Source organism: Zalophus californianus, chromosome 4 (assembly GCF_009762305.2).
Source record: "Zalophus californianus isolate mZalCal1 chromosome 4, mZalCal1.pri.v2, whole genome shotgun sequence".
Lineage (NCBI taxonomy): Eukaryota > Metazoa > Chordata > Mammalia > Carnivora > Otariidae > Zalophus > Zalophus californianus.
Genome location: NC_045598.1, coordinates 23,540,215 through 23,558,984, shown reverse-complemented (window position 1 = coordinate 23,558,984; position 18,770 = coordinate 23,540,215). Strand labels below are relative to the sequence as shown.

Genomic DNA, 18,770 nt, shown 5'->3' with positions numbered 1-18,770 from the left:
TTTCATGCACCGTCTGAATCTTCAGGACATTTTCCCAGGTTCAGGCTCAGAGAGGGGGGAGTAATTTGCCCAAGGTCACACAGTGAATCAGAGACTGACTGGGGATGGAACTCAGGTTTGCTGGACCCCAAATGGGGAGCTCTTTCCCACCTCAGCCCTCTTTGAACTAAAGTCAATAGGCTGGACCAAACCATTCTTCAGAAACTTCAGGGACCCCTCCCTCGTCATTCCCTCAGGCCTGACTTCTGTATCTAAGTCCCGTGGTGACATGGCTGGGATTTTGGCCAGGAAAGTAGTTGACTTGCAGAATTGGCTGGCAAGGGCTTGGGCACCAGAGGCTTCTGGTGGGTTCTGTGGCCCAGAGCCCGGCCCCCGCCCCACCTCTCTCCCAGCCAGTCTCCTGGGGTTGGGGTGGGCCCATCTGCATCATTCATCCCTTGCCCCCACCTGGTGTTGGGCTCCTGGGGTTGGTGTCTAGACAGACTAGAGCATCCTACTGAGAACAGAGGCAGCCCTGACTGGGGCTGAAGGTTCCCATGGCAACCGCATCCCCCTTGGCTGGCAGCTACCCGATAAATAAATAATCTGGGTGGGGGTGGGGAGCTAAGGGCAGGGGGAGGGGCAGCCGGGGAGCTTCGTGGTGGCTTCACTTGGGAAAGGAGAGGGGCAGGTTAGGCTTGAGGTAGGCTAGGGGGCTGGGCTGGGCGGGGAGGGGAGCTGGTAGTATTGTAATGGCCGGGTGAGTGCACAGCAGTGGGAGAAAGTGGCCAGAGGTGGAGGGGGTTCAGAAGGGCAGGAGGGAGAGCAGCACCTGAAACTGAGCTTTCTGGCTCTTGCAGCTGGACACATCATGGGGCCCAAACACTGGAAATAGACCAGGTTTGGGCGTATTAAGTTCATGATGAGCCGTCGGATGAGTAGCCAGTTATAAAGGGGCTGGAGGCTGAAACGAGAACAGGTAGCGCCTGAAGGTTGGGTGGGCACACGTCTGCTTGCACCCAGGAAATGGCCTGGGGGTGTTCTGACTCTGAGGGGCCCGGCTGCGTGGGAGGATGAGCTGCACCCGAATCAGGAGTGGCCAGGGAGGATGGAGACCGAGTTTCACGTTGGCACCTGCGGTGTGCCAGGCTCGGCTCTCACCACCGGGAATGCAGCGGTGAGCACCTTAGGCAGAAATCCCTGCTCCCAGGGAGTGTGCCTTCTAACGCAGGAGTCAGACCATAAAAGGGAGTGGGTGGTACGGTAATGTATGATAAGTGCCATGGAAAAAATAAAGCAAGGGGGCAGGCAGGGAGTTCTGCAGCAGAATATAATTTTAAATACTACCTAAAAAAAAAAAAATGGGGCACCTGGCTGGCTCAGTTGGTAGAACCTGTGACTCTTGATCTCAGGGTCATGAGTTCTAGCCCCACGTTGGTCGTAGAGCTTACTTTAAACATATATATAAACATATATATACATTAACAAATAATATGGAATCTCTCCACCACCATACAAGGGAGGTATTGTGAATTATACCCATTCTGTGGGTGAGGAAACTGAGGTGCAGGGGAGTGAGGGACTGGCCCCGTAGCCCAGGGATTCTAACGGCGGGTCTGCTCCTAGCCCACTGAGCCAAATGGTCGTGCACACACGGGCGGTGGGGGAGCCGGTGGCGGGGAGGGCGTGGAGGCCTTTGAGCAGTTCTGGCCGTGAGAGCGTGGAGATAGATGAGGATGGGGCTTTTCTCTTTTACTTTTTTAATGGAACTGGCTTGAGCGTGCTTAGGAGCTAGTGCGAAGGGTCCTGGGCAGAGGGAGAGGTTGAGCTCCAGGCCAGAAGGGTCTGAGGATGGTGTGAGTGCCTGAGAAGATAGGAGGTGGGGGTCCAGAGTGTAGGCAGAGGCACTGGGCGGAGGAGGGGGCAGGCGGGGGCAGGCAGAGGCCAGGTCCCAGTGTGAGAGTGAGGCTGGAGGGGTCCCAGGAGGGTGGGGGGCAGTGAGATCGGAAGTGGTCAGTGGGGGGAGTGGGTTCCCCGGAGAAGCCTAGTTGGGCTGTGGGGCGGCAAGGGGGGGCCTCTCAAAGTTGGTGGTTATGGAACCGCATCTGTCGTGCACCGTACCTGCCTGGCGAGTGATGCTCTAGCAGCGCTCGGCTGCTTTGCAAGCAGGGAGAAAACTGTTAATTGGGTTTGTGCAGGTGTGGGCTTCTGACAGGTGCGAGGGAAAGGCAGAGGGGTAGGAGAGTCTGGCTTACAGGTGAAGCTTGTGCCGAAGTGAGGGGGCATCGTGGGGTCCCAGCAAACGCAGCAGGGATGTGAGGAACCGGGGAACGGGGGGGGCGGTGGAGGGTGAGAGGCAGGGGACCGGATTTGCCGGACCCGGTTGGTCACCATCCCCGTCAGCGGTGTTGGGAAGCCAGCTGGACTGGTCCAGTGGGAGCTGTCGACTTGGTGACTTCGGAGGCGGGGCAGCTATGGCGATGCCACAGCCCACACGGTGGCCATGGAGGAGGAGCATTGGGGGGAGAAGGTCACGGGGATGGTGTTTGAGAGTTGAGAGGTTGAGGTGCTGGAGGGAGTGGCTCCTGGGTGTCAAAGGATGGCGCAGGGATGAAACTCAGTTCCGGGGAAGGGCAGGGCCTGGAGGCAGCAGTGAAGGAGGTGGACTAGCCGCAGGGCCTGAGCCCAGGGGCACGGGGCTGTCCGGGTCTGCAAGCAACTTAGGGACCCCAGAGGCTCCCACCTTGCCTTTGGCCCAAGGAACATGGGATGTGAGCGGAGCACAGAGAAAGTAGCATCCTTGGGTGCAAACGGTAGGGCTGGGGGGACCCCTGAGGGAAGGAGCTGCGGCTTGAGGGGCACAGGCTGGTTTGGAAGGGCTCGTGAGGGGTGGGGGTGGGGTGCGTGGGTCAGGCGAAGCAGCATCGGGCCTTGAGGAGATGAGGGTGGGCAGAGGGGCAGGCAGGTGGGACTTATTCTGTGGGTCTGACAGATCCACATAGGGTCTGGGTGACTTGTTCTCATCTGTCACTCTGGGATGGTCAGGGCACATGTCCTGCTTATCCTGGGTCTTGGAGGGGTTGGGCATTGGCAGGCACAGGGGCTTCAGCGATTACCCCAAGCTTTGCGGGCCGCTCTGATGACGGAGTAACTGGCCGGGACACCTGGGTGGCTCAGTCGGTTAGGCATCCAACTTTTTTTTTTAAGATTTTATTTTATTTTTTTAAAGATTTTATTCATTTGACAGAGAGAGACACAGCGAGAGAGGGAACACAAGCAGGGGGAGTGGGAGAGGGAGAAGCAGGCTTCCCGCCGAGCAGGGAGCCTGATGCGGGGCTCGATCCCGGGAGCCTAGGATCATGACCTGAGCCGAAGGCAGACACTTAACAACTGAGCCACCCAGGCGCCCCTTTTTTTTAAGATTTGTATTTAATTTGATTGAGAGAGAGAGAGAGGGAGAAGCAGATTCCCACTGAGTAGGGAGCTGACTCGGGGCTCCATCCCAGGACCCTGGGATCATGACCTGGGCCAAAGGCAGATGCTGAACTGACTGAGCCACTCAGGCGTCCCGCATCCAACTCTTGATCTCAGCTCAGGTCTTCATCTCAGGGTCATGAGTTCAAGGCCCCATGTTGGGCTCCATGGTGGTGTGGATCCTACTTCAAACAAACAGCAACAAAAACATGCAAAGAAAAAGCGCTCGGACAGGGGTAGTGGCTAGCCCCCACCCCCACCCCCATCACGCAGGAGCCTGCGTCAGTTGCCAACAGGAGCTTCTGTCCCAGTCCTGGCCCACCTAGGAGAGAGACTCAAGACCTGGCTTACCGGTTGACCAGGTTAAAAACAAACAATTAGCCCAAAGTCACTTTTTCCCTCGGTGCATGTGCACTTGAAATTTTTTCGAAGGAGCAGGTTGCCATTGTCTCCACACTAGTCCTCCCATCAAACTAACAAGACACAACAAGGCCAGCTAGGATTTACAATCACTGCAGCTCTCGGATTATTGTTCTAACCTGGTGCAACCAGATGGGGAAGATATTCCCCCTATTTGTTTGTTCTTTATTTGGTAATTAGCCACATCTCGCAGCTGCACAAGCAGAAGTTCTGCAATATCTGACTTGGTTGTCTAATAAAAAATAGTAACTTTAGGATTGAGATTATTTATAAGATGCAGATTTTCAATTAGAAAATATATATGGAGGGGCACCTGGCTGGCTCCTTTGGTAGAGCGTGGGATGCTTGATCTCAGGGTCGTGAGTTCGAGCCCTGAGTTGGGTATAGAGTTTACTTTAAAAAAAACTAAGTTTACACCTGGGTGGCTCAGTTGGTTAAGCGCCTGCCTTCAGCTCAGGTCATGATCCCGGGGTCCTGGGATCCAGCCCCACATCGGGCTCCCTGCTCCGCGGGAAGCCTGCTTCTCCCTCTCCCACTCCCCCTGCTTGTGTTCCCTCTCTCGCTATCTCTCTCTCTGTCAAATAGATTAATAAAAAAAAATCTTAAAAAAAAGGAAAAGGGAAATGAAGGCAGGACTTCAACTGTTGTTTCAGCCACTCAGGGGTAGTAGCTGCGGCGGGGTGGGGGGGGCGGGTAAAGGAATATGGCAGCTCCCAGCAAGCCTTCGGTACCCAACTAAGAAGCTTCCACTATTGAGTCTCCTACTAATTAGCCACCGTTTATTAAGTCTAGTTGTCTCTCAGTCTTTGTGATGTCTCCATATCCTCACAACAACTTCTCGGGGAAAGGATTGCCTTCCCTATTTACAGTTGAAGAAACAGGCTCAGAGAGGGAAAGTAACTTGCACTGAGTCACACAGAGCTGCAATTTGAACCTGAGTTTTAGTGATTCCATTGCTTTTCGTGGTAATTGTCCCACTGCTTGCTTTGTCAGTGAGGTCCCCGAGAACCCAGAGGGGCTGGAGCAAGGGCCAGGGGCGGAGCAGGGTGATACCATGTTTTACGGGGGCGTTTCTAGGCAAGATGTCTCCCCAGATACACTATGAGCCTGGGCAAGTCTGTCTCAGCCACCTCCTCTGTCCTCTGATGGCAGTCTCCCTGCCAGAACCAGATGCAAGCTGAGTTGAGAGCATCAAGTGGGCCCCAAACCACCAGGGCTCGCCAAGGCTTGGCAGAGTCAGGGTGGAAAGGAGAAGAGCAGAAGTGGGGCAGAAGCTGTCGGGAGCAGGGAGCAACCTGGGGAGTTGACCATTAGAGTCAAAGCTGGAAGGCCCTTGGAGGTCATGTAGTCCGGTGGTCTCTTCTGTACGGAAGAAGGAGCTTGAGACACACTGGGGAAGGTGGCCTGCCCCAGGTCACCCAAGAGTCTGTCAGACTCTCGACCAGAATCCACACCTCTTAACTCCCAGGCCAGTGCCAACAGGGAAAGTTGATAAGTTGGTGCCAAGATGGGACAGGTGACAGAGAAAAGCAGAATGACTGCCTGGCTCTGCCACCTCCCTACTGTGTGACTTTGGGTCACTTCCCTTCTCTGAGCCTCATGGTCTCTTGCTTCAGAACAAGATCATGATCTCAGCTCTGCCTTTCTGCCAAGGAACATCCAGTGAGTGATGAACTTGGAAAGCTCTTTACAATCTGCAGGGCCCTGCAGGAGGAGTCACCAACAAGAGGCAGAGTGGCGCCAGGTGGGTGGGTGCCAGGGCTGGGCCTGCAGCTTCTTGGGTCTCTGCCCAAGCTTTACCATCTGTGTGGTAGCGTCAGCCCCACCTCCTCCCACTTCCCTGCCAGGAAAACGGCTTCTGGGATTCCTGCCCCTTTCCAGCCGGCTCCTCTTCTCTCCCTTTCTATTTTAATCAGGACTCTGGGTTGCAAGTGACAGAAATCACGAGTACAAGGAGGGAGAATTCGTTTTCAGCATGGCTAGATCCTCAGACCGAAAACGATGTGGCCTGGGCACTCCCCTTGCTTGTTCACTCTTTCTCCCTTTCTGCCCCTTTGAGATGGCAAAGACAGCCACCAACAGCTCTGAGCGACACTGTACCCATTTAGATACCCTGGCAGATAGCATCTCTGCCCCAGCTGCTTCAGCAGCTCTCTGGGGTGACTCTCAGAAGCAGGCCACAGGGCTAGTGCCCAGCCCTGACCAGATCCCTGTGTGTCGATTATCTGGTTAGGACTGCGTCATGAGCCCACTGCTGAAATTAGAGGTGGGCTCAGCCTCACCCAAGGCACATGGACTAAAGGTCCAGGAGGCAGTTCCCAAAACAAAGAGATGGGTTCTTTCACCAGAAGAAGAAGTATTGGACAGTCAATAACAATGGATGTCATTGGCACCTTTGTTCTTAACTGTATCAGCTGAAATATTGAACCAGGGGCTCCTGGAAAGGGAGGATTGATTGAATCCTGTATCAGTTAGCTTTTGCTGGGTAACAAATCATTCCAGAGCAGTGGTTTAAAACAATCATTTTATTTAGCTCTTGATTCTGTAGGTCAGCTGGGCGATTCTTCTGGTCTGGCTACGTGTTTTTGGTCAGTTGGTGGGTTGGTTGGCATCGGAATGATCTAGGATGGCCTCATTCACATGTCTGAGGGTTGACAGGCTGTCATCTGGGGGGCCTTGGTTCTCCTCTCATCCTCCAGCGGGTCACAGGAGCTCTTCCACATGGTGTTCTCTGTGTTACAGGTGTAGGAAGTGGGCAAGCTCCAGGGCACAAGCAATTTTTTCAAAAGGTCTTCACTTGCACTATGCTTCCTAAAGTCCCATTGGGCAAAGCAAGTCACATGACCAAGCACAGAGTTACTGTAGAAGGGTACTGCCAAAGAGCATGGGGACAGGGAGAGAAAGAACCTGAGGTCAATTTTGCAACCTACTGTAGCTCCCTTGGGGAAGGGGAGTAAAAAAAAATTCCTTTCTCTGCAGCCCATAGATTTCATGGGCCAGGGCAACCTCCAGATAGCAGTCCTTGGAAGAGGGGACTCAGGCCCAGGGACTTTCCTGGGCCCTTCAGGACCGTGGCTCAGCCCTTGGCCAGGGCTGGGGGAAGCGGTCTGGATCCTAACTCCACCTGCTCCGAGCCCCACATGAGGCAGGGGCAGGTGCTAATGGGGAGCGCCTCTTGGCAGGGAGGAAGGTGTTCTGAACCCCGGCTCCCTTCTGTTAACTGTCCCCAAAGTGATGAGCAGGGCTCCGTCTCAGTTCATCTCCACAGACTTGCTTCCATCTCCCCATCTCCCTGTGCTCTTGCGGGGCTGGGAAGGCTCTGGACTTGTGTACAGTCAGGCCACAGTGCCTCATCACCATGGTAAGGGGTGTCACCTGCTCCACGAGGTCAAGGAGGAGTCCCTGTCCTCCCCTTTCAGGTGGTGACCGTGGCCTCAGCCTGCTCTCTCCCACAGGTCGCTGCGCTGGAGCGGCAGATCTTTGACTTCCTGGGCTATCAATGGGCTCCTATCTTAGCCAACTTCCTGCACATCATGGCAGTCATCCTGGGCATCTTTGGCACCGTGCAGTACCGTTCCCGGTACCTCATTCTGGTATGGCTCCCTTGGCCCCTCCCACCCCCTACCCCTCCAGCCAGAACTGCCCCGCCTTCCCTGGGTGCCCAGACCGCTGCCCTGTCTTAGCTCCAGCCCGACTGGTGGTGGATGCCCAAATCCCAATGCTTCTTTGCTCAGCAGAGAGACGAGATTGATATTTTCCCTAAAGGATTTCCTAGGGAAGAATCCAAATATTAACCCGCTAGGTCATTTAGTGAGTGTCTACCGTGTGTGAAGCACACTGCTAAAAGTTTCGCATATTTTACTTATCTTTACAACAGCCCTGCAAGGGATATCTTACCATCTCCATTTTCCAGATGAGGAAATGAGGCTCAGAAAGGTTACAAGGCTTCCTAAGGTCACACAGCTAATAGTGGCAGGATTAGAGCATCAGATCCAGAGCGAAGGCTCTTGATACATGCCCACACTGCCTCAGTAAGCCAGTGGAGGGACAGACTTCATCTTCTCTAGTTTCTCAGGTTGCTTTAAGAGGCTGGCTCAGCTTTGGTCCTTTGCTGTTCATCAAGAATGTGGTATGATGGCAAGTGGGGCTTTGAGGTCAGTGCCTTCTGTGCTCTGATCCCAGGAGTGGACTGTGTCTCTGGCTCCCTCTCCTGCTTCCTCTTCCCAAGCCCTGGTCCTTGATGGTCTCTGTTAAACTCCTGTTTTTAGCTAGGCTCACCCTTCTCCCCTGCTTTTCCTCAGTGACCCATCACGTGCCTCTTTGGAGGGAAAAGGGACACCTGTGATGACAATGACATGCTTTGCCATGCTCCTGCCACAGCCCATTCTGGCTCATTCTTGGGCTTTGCCCGCCTCCCACAGGCTGAACCTCCCAGAAGCTGGGTGGGCAGGGCCCTTCCGAAGCTCTGTCTCACCCGGGATGGGAGAATCCTTCTCTCCAGCTCTCAGGAGAGCCCCAGGCACTCTGCTAAGCAGCGCTGTGTGCTGGGTGACAGCACTGGAATTGCAAGCCCAGGACTTGGGTGGAAATACCCCGCTCCTCTCCAGCTCTGCGGAGCCAGGCTGTGTCTGTTGTTCTCTGCAGAATGCATCGGATTAGCCGCCAGAGGACTGGAGCCTGAGGAGCAGCCCTATCTCTTCCTAGCTGTGTGATCTTGGAAAACTGATACCTCCTCTCTAGCGCTTATGTTGGTTATCTTTAGAGAAAGAACAGTGCCTTCCATGCAGGGCTGTTGTAAGGACCGGATGGATGTAATAATGATTGTAAACTCTAAAGTGCTCTCTGCGTGAGATACTGTCATCATTTCTCCTTGCAAAGGTCCCCTTGGTCCCTGAGCTCTGTCTCCATTGACAGGCCCCATCCCCACTCCCCCAGGCCCCACCCTGATCCCACCTCTCCTTTCCCCAGTATGCAGCCTGGCTGGTGCTCTGGGTTGGCTGGAATGCATTTATCATCTGCTTCTACCTGGAGGTTGGACAGCTGTCCCAGGTAAGCCTCAGGCCTGGCAATGCCAGAGGGCAGAGCCTGAGCTTTCCCATCGCCTACCCAGGGGCTCCTAGTTTGGTCTGGGGCATCATCTCTTGAAGAGACCTCCCTCTACACACCCAAATGATCTGTGCTCCGCAGACCCTACCCCCACATTTTAGTTTCTGGCCTCTTCTGCACTTCTCAGAAACAAATGATGGAGCAGATAAAGGCTGAGGGGCCATGAAGATGGGCTGGGGTCCCACTTGATCACAGGCTCAGTAGAAACCAACCACTTGTAGTGACCCGGAAAAGTGCTCTTGGGTGGGCCCCACACGTGTTCAGTGCAAGGGAGGTGAAAATGTCATGAACAGCATTTGCCGCTTAGGCCACAAAGATTTGAGTCCAGTTCTGATCAGTATTTTCAGAAGGGAAAGAGACAAAGTAGTCTTTGGGGAAAATCGAGTGGACCAGATCCCATGCAGAACTATTGAAGAAAGGGGAAGTTTTTAGCTGGTGGAGGAGCAGGCCCAGAGGACGCAACTTCTGTTTTTAGTATGTAAGAGGGGAAAATATATGAATGGGAACATTGGCTTTGTAGTTCTGCTAGATCTGAATCCCGGCTCCAGCATTTCCAAACTGTGACCCCTGGGCATGTATCTCACCCTCCCTGAGATTGAGTTTCCCTGTCTAGATAACCACTTCATGTGGTTGCCGGGGATGAAATGAGATCAGACATCCCAGCGCAGGGCTTGGCACCTGGTCAGCACCCAGTGAATATTTGTTAACAGGCTGCATGATGAATGGATTGATAAACACAGAGATGTATGCCGTGGGTGAGAACCTCTGATCCAGGCCAGCCCCTTCTGCATTTCAGATGGGGAGACCAAGGACTAGAGAGGACAGGTTTGCCCAGGGCCACACCCAGAGAGCAGTGGAGAGGCTGAACGGGCTGTGAAGGGGTCTGTAGTGAGGATTTCACCCATGGCTGGAAAACTGGACTCAGCCACTGTTAGGGTGCCTTCCATCCCTGAAACTTTGGGGCTCCTATGGGTCGGTCAGCACCAGCCCTTCCCTCTCGGATGGAGGTGTGAGACCTACGTAGTCATCAAGCGCCACCTACTGGCCAAATATAGACTTGCAGAAATGGACTCCCTCACACTCTTCAAAGCAAGCCAGGAGAGGAGGCTGCTACAACAGTCCAGGTGTGACCTAGATCTTATATAAAGTTTCCTGGGGCCTGAGAAAGATCCCCCCGCCCCTGGCCCCAGCTCAGTATCCTAGGCCCCTCTGCCCCCAGGACCGGGACTTCATCATGACCTTCAACACGTCCCTGCACCGCTCCTGGTGGATGGAGAATGGGCCAGGCTGCCTGGTGACACCTGTCCTGAACTCCCGCCTGGCCCTGGAAGACCACCATGTCATCTCTGTCACCGGCTGCCTGCTTGACTATCCCTACATCGAAGCACTCAGCAGTGCCCTGCAGATCTTCCTGGCTGTGAGTCCTCCTGTTCCCTGGCCCACACACTCCCAGAGGTGGACTCCACCCCAACCCCTTTGTTCAGCTCTAGTTAAGAAGGGGAGAACCTAGATCTTCCAGCCTGCCTGTGCTTCTGCCTGGCTCTGTCTCCATATCTTGTATCTCCTCCCTTCACCCCCTGCCCCAGCTCCCATTTCAGGAGTGAGCAGGTTTAATGAATAGGATGAGTCATCAGACTATGAGTCAACCCAGTCTCCAGTGTATCCACTGTGTGACCTTGGGCAAGTCACTTGCCCTCTCCAAGCTTATATGCTTATTTACAGAAATTCATGACCACATCAACTGTGTAGAGTTGTGAGAGTTAAAGAAGAATGGCTCCAAGATAGTAATATAGGCCCCAGTCTTGCCCTCAGCACTCCACACACCCAAAGCCACATAATCTTCGTTCCTCTCAACAAATCAGTAAAGTATTGCCCAGACAGCTAGGAAAACTGAGGCCCAAAGAGGTAAAATAGTGACTTGTCCAAGTCCACTCGCAGAACGGATAATGGAACCAGGTATGTTTGACTATAAAGCCCAGTCATTTAACTTGAAGTTGTTATGGGTTGGCCTTCATCCTCAGACACCCAGTCCCTCCCGCCCTTCTGGGCCCGGCCAGGCAGGGGGTGGAGGAAGAGCTTCTGTCTTCTTTCCTTTCACCCCCAGCTGTTTGGCTTCGTGTTCGCTTGCTACGTGAGCAAAGTGTTCCTGGAGGAGGAGGACAGCTGTGAGTGCCGAGTCCCTAGGGAACGGGGAAGCCTAGCCACACACCACCCCGTGCCTTCAGCACCCTGGACAGAGGCCCGCGCGGCCTAGGCGGGAGGAGACCTGGGTTGGCCAACTCTTGGTGGGGAAGAAGAGGCGGCAGGGGTGGCGGCGGTCTGCATAGCCAGCGCATCTTGGGCTGTGACCCAGACATCCAGGTGCCCAGTGCACGGCTCCAGCACTGCTCTCCACCCACTCCTCTTAGGTTCTGTCCCTCGGAGGAGTTCCACGAGGCTCGCCCCTACCAAGCACCTCCCGTGCCCAGCCTCGTCCCCCGACTACCGTCCACCCCCACCTCCCAGGTCTTGCCCCCTTAAGTGGCTCAAGCCCTGCTCCCTTAAAGGACGGCCCGCCCCCCCGAGGCTTTCTATCCACTTGGGCTTTGGCCCACTCTGGCTGAGCTCCTGAAAATCCCGCTCTGGCAGCAAAGCCCCGCCCTAAGGCCCTGTACAGGGGTCTGGCCGTCAGATTCTTCCTTTTCAGGACCTAGCCTCCCATAACTCATACCCCACAGGCTCATCCCTAACTGTGCGCCACCTCCCCTTCCGCAGTTGACTTCATCGGTGGCTTTGACTCCTACGGATACCAGGCGCCCCAGAAGACGTCGCATTTACAACTGCAGCCTCTGTACACGTGGGTCATGGTGCCCAGCGGGGTGGGGTGGAGGGACTAGGGCGTTGCTGTAGGGGAAAGAAGGGCAGGGAGGCGCGGGGAGGGCAGCTGAATCTCTCTGCGGGTCCACTTCCCTAACCTGCCTTTGTTTCCTGCAGGTCGGGGTAGCTTCTGTCCCGCGCCCATCCAGTTGCCATGAGCTTGCCGGCTGGACTGAAGCCCTGGCCCGAGCTCGGGCCGAAATGGCAGGCGCGCCCCCTGGCGGCTCGCGAACCGACTGCAGCCTGCGCCGGCTGGGTCTGCGGCCGACTTGGACTTGGCCCTTCCAGCCTGGCTCCAGGGGTGGGACGGGCTGGGCGGGGGAGGGGATCGCGGGGTTTGTATTTTTTTTATCTCAGCCTTGGCGTGCGCTGGGGCCTCCCTCCCTTCTCCAGCCGCTCCCTTTAGAAACCCTTCACCCCACTTCCGGTCCCCTGTCCAGAGAGAAATGGCATTCGCCCCATCTCACCACACTTGTTCACCAGCCCTGGGGAGAGTTACTGTGAACTAGAAGCAGGAGTCCTGGGTTCCAACTGCAGCTCCATCACCAACTCTCTGTGTGACATCTGGCAAGGCCCTTCCTTGCCCTCTCTGGGCCTCAGTTTCCCTCAATTAAAATAATCTCTTAGAAGATGGAGCTCTTTCTAGCCTTTTCATTTGACTCTTAATTCCAGGGGCTAGGCTGGGATTATAATTCCCATTTTGCAGATATGGAAACTGAGGCCCGGAGATATGAAGCGATTTGCTTGAGGCCACACAGCTAGGCTTTTGGTGGAGGCAGGCCTTGAACACAGCATACCTACTGTAGTTTCAGACTCTAAAACCCAGTGTCTGCTCTCTGAATCCCATTTCCAAGCCCCCATCCAGCTGGGACACTCTAGAACCCACGTGATCTACATCACACACACCACCACCACCACTCGCCAGCGCCTCTCTTGAAGCAATATACCTGTTCTCCTGTTGGGAACCAGATGAACAGAGCCCAGAGCCCTGAATTCAGCCTGACCCACAGGGAAGCCCTCCTAGACTCGGCCCCCATCCACCCTTGGCCAACCTTTCAAGCTCATTACAGTAAGGGGGAGTGGGCATATCTCAGCCACCCCACCCCCTTCCAGGTCCCTGAGGCCGGGTCTGCTGCAGCCATGATCCCCTGTCCTCTCAGCAACTCCACCAACCCCTGATGGCTCCATCCACGTCACCCGTTGGAAGGTTCCAGAATGGAAGACAGCTGGTCAGCACCTCCTGAGCACCAGTTTTCAAAGATCACCAGCGTTTATGACCACTCCAATGTCCAAGAGAAACCTCTAACAAGCCCAGAGGGAGTTGTGAAGAGGCAGACTGGGAGCGTGGGTCGTGGTGTGGGGTCGGGAGGGCCAGCGCCCCTGAGAGCAAATAGAGAGAAGAGCTCATTCTCCCCAGCTCCTTCCACAGACACCCCTGAGGACCTTACTTCCTGTGTACTGGCCGTGAGTCCAAGGGCAGGAGGGGCAGCCCTCAGCTTCCCAGTCTGTGAAACAGGAGTGGCCCTGGATTAAGAGGGAGGGCAGGAGGTGTGGGGGAATGGGAGGGAAACACAGACGGTTTGTATGCCTGAGCCCATCCATGGTGACCCTTCACTCCTTGCTCTCTACCCTCTGATCTAACCTTCCCTACATCTGAGGCCAAAGCATCCTGAGCTAGGACCCCACCCCGCCATCCCCTCTGCAGTGCTCTGCCAAGGAGCCAGCCCCAGGAGTTCCAGTGGTCACCCCAGGCACTGAGGTCCCATATGGTCTGCCCAGGTAGCTAGGGGTTCCGTTCAAGAAGGGGGCAGCTCCCTTCAGACCTGGCTGCTATCCTGCCACCAGCCCACTCCTGTCTCCAGCCCTTTCCTCCCACCCCCACTCCCCAGCCTCCTTTCTACTCAACGGGTTTAGCCACTGGTGCTTTGAAGCCTTTTGTTTTTATAAGATGGTTTTTGCAAGGGACCAAGTTCTTTTCTCACTGGGACCTTGCAAGCCAGGGAGTGTACCCTGGTTTCTGTGCAGGTGGGTTAATTAAAGATGGTTGTTTCTTCTCTATCATCCTGTCCTCCTGCCCGGTGAGTCAGCAGGGTCCCTGCTTGAAGGTGAGCAGGGGCTGGGAGTCAATGTCATTGTCATAATCATTCCTGGGGCACTGGCCTGTGCTTCTGACTGGCTGTGTAGCTTTGGGAAGTCACTCTTCCTCTCTTTCCTCATCCATAAAATGCAGAGGTGGGGCTCAATCAGTGGGTTCCCAAGCCTGGCTCACATCCCTTGGAGAACTTTCTATTCATTTTTCTCATTAAGTGGATTGTAAGTTTATGCTTCCAAATATCCTTTGCTTCTCAAGTCTGCCCTCTTCCTGACAACTCAGTTCCTGACTTAGAATGAGCTGGCAGACAATGCTTTAGATGTAGATTCTTGGGACATCCTGGATCTTTTCTAGCAAGACAGCCAGAATCAGTATTTTGAATATTTAAAATTTTACTTACTTTTGTGAATAGATAATATGTATATTGGTACAGAATTCAGAAAGTTCCAGGACTTTATGTCTTTTTACCTATTTTTCGTATCTTTCCAAAGAGAGACAATTCTTCGTTAACTGACGTAAATATTTTTTCCCCTTTTCACACAAATGGCAACATGCTCTACTCAATCTTTGACTTCCTACTGCTTCCTCTATTAACTCTGAACCTTCGAAACCTTCCCCCAGTAATACACGTGGAGCTGCCTCCCTTTCTTCCATGGTGATTTGGTAGAATTAGGACTTGTGTGAAGATTCCTAGGTAATCCTGATGCAGCTAGGGGCTAAGAACCAGAGGTTCTACACAAGATGCCCCAAGTTCATGATGCAAACCTCCGCGGACCCCTCCTGGCCATGGAGTTCGGAGGAAGATCAATCACAGACAATGTCTTCAAGGAGTTTATGGTTCAGTGGGGAGCCCCCAGGATGGGGCCGCTGGTGGGTGGTCAGTGCTGAGGACAGGGTGGAATGAAAGGCCACCTAAGGGTCCTGGACAGGGACAGCAGCATGAGCACAGGTGTGGAGGGAGGGGAACACGTGGCATCAGGGGAGGGGAAGAATAGCCAGGGACAAACTGGTTGGAGGGAACCTTGATGGGGAATGTATTAGTTTCCTATTGCTGTCCTAGATTACCACAACATTAGTGTCTTTTTTTTTTTTTAAGATTTTATTTATTTATTCGACAGAGAGACAGCACAACCAGGCAGAGTGGCAGGCAGAGGGAGAGGGAGAAGCAGGCTCTCCGCCGAGCAGGGAGCCGGACGTGGGGCTCGATCCCAGGACCCTGGGATCATGACCTGAGCCGAAGGCAGCCGCTTAACCGACTGAGCCACCCAGGCACCCACATTAGTGTCTTAATACAAATGTAATGCCTTATGGTTCTGGAGAGGGTGGACATGAGTCTCACTGGGGTAAAGTCAAGATGGCTGGAGGGTTGCATTTCTTTCTGGAGGGTCTAGGGGAGAATCTATGTCCTTGCCTTTTCTAGCTTCTAGAGGCTACCCCCATTTCTTGGCTTGTGGCCCCTTCCTCCATCTTCAAAGCCAGCAATGTCCTATCTCTCTGACCTTCCATCATCACATCTTCCCACAGCCATGAAAGGTTCTCCACTTTTAAGGGCTCCTGTCATTAGGTTGGGCCCAACCAGATAATCCAGGATGATCTCCCCATCTCAAAGTCCCTTTTGCCATGTAACACATTCACACGTTCCAGGGGTTAGAATGTAGACACCCTTGGGAGCCATTTTTCTGCCTTTCAGGATAGGAATTGTATCCAGATTATAACAGTCCTGATGTCAAATCAGAGCACATCAGCCTGACTGATGTAGATGGGAACTACTGAAGGATTTTGAGCAGAAGCTACTCCGTTAGAGCTGTCTTTATGGGAAAAGATATTTGCAAATGACATATCTAATAAAGAGTTAGTATCCAAAATACATAAAGAACTTGTAAAACTCAACACGCAAAAAAATAGTTAATCCAGTTTAAAAATGGGGAGAAGACATGAGTAGACATTTTCCCAAAAAAGACATACAGATACATGAAAAGATGCTCAACACCACTCATCATCAGGGAAATACAAACCAAAACTACAATGAGATATCACTTAACGCCAGTCAGAATGGCTAAAGTTAACAACACAGGAAGAAACAGGTGTTGGTGAGGATGCAGAGAAAGGAGAATTCTTTTTACACTGTTGGTGGGAATGCAAGCTGGCACAGCCACTCTGGAAAACAGTATGGAGGTTCTTCAAAAAGTTAAAAAAGAACTACCCTATGATCCAGCAGTTGCACTACTAGGTATTTACCCAAAGGATACAAAAATGCTAATTTGAAGTTTTAAGCAGCGATGTCCACAATAGCCAAATTATGGAAAGAGCCCAAATGTCCACCAACTGATGAATGAATAAAGAGGATGTGGAGTCTATATACAATGAAATACTACTCAGCCATAAAAAAGAATGAAATCTTGTCATTTACAACAACACAGATGGAGCTAGAGAGCATAATGTTGAGTGAAGTAAGTCAAAGAAAGAAATACCATATGCTTTCACTCATATGTGGAATTTAAGAAACATTAGAGCTGTCCTTTAGCAAGAATGGGCAGGGCTGGAAGCGGGTGGAGGAAGAAGGCAGGAAGCAGTGATTCATTGGGAAGAAACCTCAGATTTCTCACAACCCTCTGTAGATGTGTGTTCTTGGGGATCCATGTGTGACAATGAGCTCTATGTGTAAATTTGGCGGGGGGGGGGGTAATGATCAGCATGAACTGCAGGAGGCAGGCATACCTAGGTCCAAATTCATGACTCTGGAACCAGTTGAGCTGGTCTTCCTACAAAGCCCAGTAAAGATCCCCCAGCTCCTGCCATCCTGGGGCCCCCTCCCAGCAACCTCCACACACTAGAATAATCCAGGTAGGACAGGCCATCTTCCAGGAACTGCTGAATCACAAAGGGACCCAAAGCGTTCTTTAAAACTAGAATGTGAACACCCCAAGCTACATTTGACAAGCGCAAGAGTCTACTGGGACTTATACACACACGAGTGTTTTCTTTAATGCATTGGAATTGGATCTTGCAGTTTCTAAACAGATTAGGAATGGGGGGGTGACTGACACCAAGACCCCATTGCCTTACAGGATTCACTACTCCACAGGCTGCTGCCCCAGGGCACTGTTTCTAGTTTCCAGAGCATAAGAATCCCTTAACATCCGAATTCCTGATCCTGAGCCAGAATGTACTGAACCCAACATCTCCTAGGCAGTGACAGGAAAACTGCATTTTTTTTGCAAGTGCCCCCTGTGATCCAAGTTTGGGAAATCCTAGACCTGGATAAAGAAGCATTCAGACATTTTTGGAACTCCCCCTACTCCAACGTCATGGAGGTCCCATCGAATTATACCTGCCAGCTTCCTTGTACCAGAGCTAGACTTTAAGGTTTTCTCCCCTAAGCTGGATTTTGTTACTGACAATCTTACGGCATGTGTGTGTGTGTGTGTGTGTGTGTGTGTGTTTAGTGCGTTAGTCATTTCAAAGGCTGTGATCTACTCCTGAATTTAAACGTCGACATAACTTCACCCCTAGGTTAGTTTGGGCAAAGGCAGTCCAAGCCCTGCCTTCCCCTCCCTCAGCCTCAGTCACCTAGAGGAGGCAAGGGCAGCTCTAAGTTGTCCCACTGCCACCTGAGCTGGGGACCACACCCTGCCCTGAGCCTCTGTTCCAGTGACTCAGCACTTCCCCTCAGAGTCCGCCCTGGAATCAGACTGGGCAGGCTGGAGCTGCAGAGAGTCCTGTGCTGGGCATCCGGGACCTACATTCTAGTTCTTCCTGTGCCCCTCACCCACCTAGGGCAGCTTCTCCACCTCGGGCCTTGGTGACTTCCTGCGTGAAACGAGAGGGCTGGACTTTGATCTTCCTGGGCTTCTTCAAACTGCAGACATTCTGACACAGGGCTTCTCAACCCTAACTGTACTCAGGATGCCTTTTTTAAAACACAGATTTCTGGACTCCACTTGCATCCCAGGTTCTAATTCACTGGGACCCAAGCATCTGAATTCATCCTTCAAATATTTATGAAGCACCTATTATGTGCCAGGAATTGGGGATATAGCAGTGAACAAAGCAAACGGTAATTCCTGCTCTGGGGAGGGTATCTGTTGGGAGGAGACATATATAAATAAATCAGTAAATATATGGGATATCAGAGAAGTGTCACAGAGCAAAATGGTAGGGAAGAGAAATAAAAGACCTGAAGAAGGTTAGCTTAGAAAGCAAAGGGAAGAGCAAGTGCAAAGGCCCTGAGATGGGAACATGTCTGAATATTGGAGGGAAGCAAGGAAGCCAGTGTGGTTCAAAGCATGGAAAGGGGAGAGTGGTAGAAGATGAAGTCACAGAAGGAGGGGGTGGGAGGTGGCATGTCTGATTCTATTGACCTTGAAGGATATCATCAGGGTTTTAGCATTTAATCTGAGTGAGATGGAAAACCACTGGAGTAATAGAGCACAGAGCTGGGAGGATCCCTTTGGATACTGTGTGATGAATAGACTAGGAAGTCAGGAGCTGGAACAGAGACCAGGTCAGATGCCATCGAGGCAATCCAGGTAAGAGATGCTGGTGGTTCAGTCAGGTGGCTGCAGTAGAGAGGGCGAGAAATGACTGGATTTCAATATGTTTTGAGCGTAGGACCAACAGATTTGCTGATGGACTGGATGGGGGAGGTGAGTGAAAGAGAGGGGTCAAATAGGACCCCAAGGTTTGTGGCCTGAGCAAGTAGAGGCTGGAGCTGCCCTTGAGATGGGATGACCGCAACAGGAGGTTTGGGTGTGGACTCAGCATTTTAGTGTTGGACAGGAAAGTCTAAGATGCCCGTTAGATGTTCAAGTGGAGATGTCAAGGAGGAGAGTTCTGGGCTGAT

The 18,770-nt window shown here is 52.8% G+C and overlaps 1 protein-coding gene across 6 annotated transcripts in view; it reads left to right on the top strand.

Moving 5' to 3' along the window:
* Positions 1-14,285, top strand: part of NKAIN1 (sodium/potassium transporting ATPase interacting 1) — a 39,792-nt gene extending 25,507 nt beyond the window's left edge. For 2 of the 6 annotated variants that reach the window (XM_027614255.2, XM_027614257.2), the window contains exons 2-7: positions 7,329-7,466; positions 8,842-8,922; positions 10,199-10,396; positions 11,084-11,144; positions 11,734-11,815; positions 11,953-14,285. In XM_027614255.2, coding sequence (XP_027470056.1) covers positions 7,329-7,466; positions 8,842-8,922; positions 10,199-10,396; positions 11,084-11,144; positions 11,734-11,815; positions 11,953-11,962 — 570 coding nt within the window. In that variant the 3' untranslated portion in view covers positions 11,963-14,285. Of the gene's footprint in view, positions 1-7,328; positions 7,467-8,841; positions 8,923-10,182; positions 10,397-11,083; positions 11,145-11,733; positions 11,816-11,952 lie in introns of those variants that run through there. The other 4 variants (XM_027614259.2, XM_027614258.2, XM_027614256.2 and 1 more) reach the window with 4 other exon arrangements.
* The last annotated feature ends 4,485 nt before the right edge of the window (positions 14,286-18,770 follow it).